The sequence below is a fragment of the Rhagoletis zephyria genome, unplaced genomic scaffold (genome assembly GCF_001687245.7).
Source record: "Rhagoletis zephyria isolate East Lansing unplaced genomic scaffold, Rhagoletis_zephyria_1.1 Rzeph_scaffold_00310, whole genome shotgun sequence".
In the NCBI taxonomy this organism is placed as follows: Eukaryota; Metazoa; Arthropoda; class Insecta; order Diptera; family Tephritidae; genus Rhagoletis; species Rhagoletis zephyria.
Window position 1 is genome coordinate 8,919 of NW_016157394.1, and position 5,590 is coordinate 14,508.

The 5,590-nt window shown below is 30.9% G+C and overlaps 1 protein-coding gene across 1 annotated transcript; it reads right to left on the reverse strand.

The window, feature by feature from the left end:
* Nucleotides 1-3,516: 3,516 nt before the first annotated feature.
* Nucleotides 3,517-5,488, reverse strand: LOC108358886 (uncharacterized; the record flags this gene model as incomplete). Its single annotated transcript, XM_017610403.1, has 6 exons — nucleotides 5,227-5,488; nucleotides 4,874-5,170; nucleotides 4,387-4,546; nucleotides 3,994-4,169; nucleotides 3,744-3,903; nucleotides 3,517-3,685 (listed from the first exon to the last, which is right to left on the reverse strand). Coding segments are annotated over exons 1-6 (1,181 nt in total), but the record flags the coding sequence as incomplete, so codon positions are not given.
* Nucleotides 5,489-5,590: the final 102 nt, after the last annotated feature.

Consider the following 5,590-nt stretch of genomic DNA (forward strand, 5'->3'; position numbering starts at 1 on the left):
ACAGGATATTCTACATGAAAATACTGGTTGAATCAACAGGAGTTGTTGTTAAAATAACACTACGTCTTCATGTTAAAAGAACCATATTTTAATGTTATTTTAATATGACATCGTGTTACCTTGTGTCCCTACTTTTACAAAATAAATAACAATTTGTTTAGTTTATTTTTATTAAAAAAATTGAAATATTTAAACTGTTGACTTAAAAACTAAGTACTTATCTATTTATTACACAAAATTCATACACAAAAATTTCATATGTACATACATACATACACTATAGTGCGAAACTGAGTCCATGGTGATTTTTGTTGTACATGTGCAAGGTTTTTAAAGTTAAATTTTTTTTGTTACTTTTTTATGAAAACATGGTTTATGCTTTAACCAAAACTATATAAATCAAACTTTCAGTTTTTATGCAGAGCTTAGAAAAACTCAACAAATTTTTATAAAAATTGTGGACTTTTAAAAAACTTTCAAACATTTTTGGGTAGTTTTGTAGCCTGTTAAATTTTAGTATGATAAAGCGCAAGTTTTAAGCGGATAAAAAATTGCTGACGGCTTTTGCGGTTTTTTTTATACAACAAGTGCAATTTATAAAAACTGACAATGAAAAAGTTTTTAAAAATCAACGCGATTTTTTATCCGCTTACAACTTGCGCTTTATCAGACTAAAATTTAAGAGGCTATAAAACTGCATGCCCAAAAAAGTTTGAAAGTTTTAAAAGTCCACAATTTTTATAAAAATTTGTTGAGTTTTTCAAGCTCTGCATAAAAACTGTATCAAATTGTTTTAAATACTTTTTAAACGGATTGCTTTTTGATTGTTTTGAAGAATATGAATATGTACAGGAGGTGAGCTAATTTTGTCTGCACTTATAAAACTATAACTATCTGATTTTTCACCTACCAAGTATGACTGAATATGTGTACTGAAATTTATAATTTCCCACTGTGAACAAATAAAGAAAACGTTTTTGCATCAAACTTACAACAATATCTTCGATTTGAAACAAGTATATAGCCTCCTGTTTTACAATAACAAAAAACCCTCTTTTAAATAAAAATCCTTTAAAAGTAACTTTTGAATAAAATTGATAATTAGATAATTCATATTCTCTTTGAAAATCGCAATTGTATTTAAAGCTTAAAGTACTAGGTAATACAGAATTAGCGCTTATATTTAAATCTTGGTTGAAAAAAACGTTCGTTACTCAAGCTATATGCAAATTTCAATGCGGCTTTAATCGCAAGACTCCATGGAACATTTACACGGCAATTAATTGAATTAGCGTACGTTTTGAATATTTTGTGTACAGCTTCAAATCTCATGCACCACACATTTTTTAATGGGCCGCATTTTTTTATGGCAGTGAAATAATGAACAAGGAAATGAAATTTCGGTTTAAGTGTTTTTTTAAACAGCGACATATAAAAAGAATTATGACTTTTAACTAGCAATTTCAATTTATTTAGCAAAACATCATCGATTTCATTTAACATAAGAATATCAATGATTTGAAGTAGTATCAAAAAAAATTTCCACACTTCATCTTCTTCAGGAACTAGATCGCCAATTATCAAAGAAAAATGATGCACAAAACATATCATTTCTCTAGCTGTCATTCGAAAGTTACAAGTTTTCAAATTTCCTATACTTATAGGTGGAGAGATGTTTCCAATTTCTGTTTCACCGTACTGAAACATTTGCTTTCGATAATTGAGCGTATCTATACTAAAATACTTTTTAGTTTCAATAAAATGTAAAATGATTTCTGAAACATCATACCTACAAACGCCCTCAAATATATCATGCATCAAGTCAAAATAGAAATTATCAACTACATGAAAGCTTTGAATGTGATTAAAAATACACATTTCTTTTATTCCTGTCAATTTATCGTTTTCAAGAGTGTAATCAGAGGTGTATGTTTGCTCATTTCGCAAAAATTGTACATGCTCCGTGACGTCTGTTTGTAAATTATTTTTGGGTCTTTTACAGTTTCGGCAATAATAATTCGAATTGAAACTTGTTGTGAAACCTAAATTGAATTTAGACCTAGGTTATCACCAATAATTAAAGATAAAACAAAGTAAATGTGGAAGTCTCCCTCTTGAGTTTTTAAAACTATGCCCTCCGTTTCTAATTGCTGAATGATTTGTATCAAAGGATTAAATGCAAAAATATTGCCGTATTCTTTTCGATGCCTAGATTTAAAGAGAGCCTGCAACAAAATGGTTTTCTAACGTCGACAAATGGTGACTTGGAATTGTTGGAAAATTGTAATATATACCACAAATTGCTTGATCAGCAGCATGGGAACCCAAAGGGTTATCAATTCCAAATTCATCATAATATATTATGTACGGAATGACGAGTTTATCTCCAAAACTAGAAATTTTTTTCTTCCAAGTTTCCCCGTGAATGAGATTTTTATATGTATTTTGATTTGACTGTAGCATTTTCATATTACCTAACGTTTTGCTCAAGTTATTGTCTGTTTCGAAATATTTCTTCATTTGAAATTTGATTGGCATTAATACACCTACCACTTTGTTTGAATTTAAACCCGGGTTACTATTAACTACTATTTCTGCTATTTCTTCATTGATAATGTATGAAGTTGGAAGTTGAAAAATTTGTTCACTTTCCAAAGCCTTAAAAAAACGGTACTCATTAATATTATTATCGAGAGCAGGAAATAAACTAAGGAAATTTGTTTCAGCGGTTGTTCTGATATTTGAGTTTGATATTAAAGGCGACAGTGACATTAATACATGTTCTTGTATTGGCTTTAAAATTGTATCGCTAATTTCCTGTACAATAGAAAACACATCTTTTCTTCTGAAATTGTTTTTGTATGTAGAGACAATACAAACATATTCATATTAAATTTTTTTTTGCGTTGTATTATTAAAATTAGAACTTAATTTATTAGTCTGCCCTTTAGTAATATTAGGCCTAACAAAAACAGGTGCATGATAAGATACAGCAGGTGTACTTGGCAACGACGCATGAACTCTACGTAGGTGATTTTGAAAACTATACACGTTTGAAAAACATTGACCACATTTAGAGAAAGTGCAACAAAATTTTTTATCTCAGCAAAAACATGGAAAGATTTCAAATGGTCAACTAACAATTTTGATGAAGAAGACCTTTCGTTACATATAAAGCATTTGAACATTTTATCAATCTACTCCAACAAGTTTTGAGTATCTTTTAAATAATTCTTAAGTGTAATAACATTAGGGTGTGCACAATCCGCAATGCCAAAAAAGTAGGATTCGATAAAATTATATATGGATTTCGCTTGTATCGGATATTCCAAATTTAATACATGAAAGATTTTAAATAAAGTATCAAGTGATTTTAAAAATGTCGGTACCTTGTAAATTATACTGTCGAAAATAACGTAAAAAGAGTCTAACTGAGTTAGTTTCTCTCCGACTACCAATAGTAGCGGCTGAAGAGGAAGATTCTTTTGATTTAACTTAATCTTTAATTCGTGGTACATCCTCTGATAATCGTTTATGCTGCTGCAATGCAGCAATGTCACTGCTTGCGCATCACATATTGATGGCTTCCATTTAAACCGTTTTTCACCAGAAGTTTGTCCAACGGAAATTAATGACGGTTTAAGTATCGCATGCAAAAGCAGTGTCAATAAACAATCCATTGAGTCTGCATAAGAAAATAAAATAAATACTTGAAAAAATAAATATTAGACTTGTTGCTTTACCAGTACTGATGTTTTCGTCAATTTTTTTTAGCATAACAATGGATGTTGCATCTCTTATTTTTGTCTTCATGTAAGGTATAATTGACTTTCTAAATTTTGGCCATTCGTTTAGCAAATTCTGCGAACAGTTGGGAAATTTCGCTTCAAAATCAATTTCAACCTGCAGTATAATTGAAAATATACAAATTCCAAAGTTTTATATCATAAATAAGAAAATTTAAAATAGGTACATATATAAAGCTAAACTTACCAAAGTGTATCCAAGACTGTGTTTCAGCAGCGGCCAATTAGTTAAAATATTTGCGTGTTCATTTAAAATCTCTGCGGTTCTTAATTTGACTGTGTTCGTCCATTTTTCTACAACATCGCCCCAAGGCTCTACATTATGACAAAGCAAATTTTTCATGGCTAAGTCATTTTCATCTGCTAATCGAAGGAAATATTAATCATGGTTTTTCCTTACATGTGTATGTACTTATTTTTGTATGTATGTACGTGTAGGTATTGCACCGTGCGACAAAAACAAAAAAATTTCGAAACCCACGAAGCAATCAATATACTCACGAAACTGTGGGCCAAATATAGTGGTATATACATACATACACGTACATAGATAAGTACGTTTTTGTAAAATTAAAGTTACTATTGCTCGCCTGCTCCGACAAACTTGATTGAGTGGGTTGACATTTAGGTGCAACGCTTAGTGCTCCTGTTTCTTTTTTTATTTTCCTTCGGATGTTTGTTGCCTTATCATAAAGTTTGCCTGTTGGATTTTTGCCATTTCGACGGTTGCAGTAATAGCGCTAAATAAAAGTAAAATAAATGCATTTAAGTGTTGAATTTTTTTTTTTTTAATATTCACAACGTTTTTCAAGCTAAATTCATTCTGTTATTTTTCTATAAAAATTGTATCCAAGCTTTAGCCAAAACCATATAAATCAGAGTTTCGAACTTTCTTCCACTTTTTATTTCGTAAGAAATTCATGCTTATAAGGAAAAAAGGGCAAAAATCTGTCAGCTAAAAAATTATTAAAAATCAGTGCTATTTTTTATCCGCTTGAAACTTGATCCTCCTTTACATATGTATTTACAAATTTTGATAGCAAGTGAATATGAAAATGCATACATACCATGTCTTCGTTGGGAAATAAAATTGTTATTTGCTCAGAAAAGGTGATGATATCTTTCATTGTCATAGGCACTGATCGCGCTGAGAAGTGGTCAACAATGGTATTTACCAAAATGTCACGACTAACATCTGACAGCACGGTCTTTTCTCTATATTGTTTAAAGATGCTTTGACCTCTTTCAGTGGCATTAAGTATTAACTTTAAATTCTTTGCTTCCATGTCTCTTATCGAGTCGTGAGACTCTTGGCTAGAATTTATCCAACTCTTGCATGATCCTATTGACGAAATGGTATCAGCCTTAAAATAAAAAAAGTATGCAAAGCTTATCATTGATGTGAAAATGATTTACTTACTTCATTCTGTCGCCAACGTGCAACTCTTTCTTTAAACTTTACTCTCGTTCCGAGCATTGATGCAGGGAAAAGTTCATTTATGTCCCCATCGTTGATGAAATACAGACTTTCTACATCCATTCCGCAATCTGTCAATAACATAAATATGCATATGGTTCCTCGCAGATTCTCAAAGAACTTACCGAGAATTCTTTGATAAACTTCTTCACTGAAGTTCATTTTACCACATACGACGTCTTTCAAATTTTCTTTTTCACGTGAAGCTTCAGTGGCTTGGTTTGCTGCAGTGAAGTCTCAACTTCATTCCCCATGGTTAAATCACCATCAACAACGAAATATATGCCCGCCGATTCCCCAAAGACAT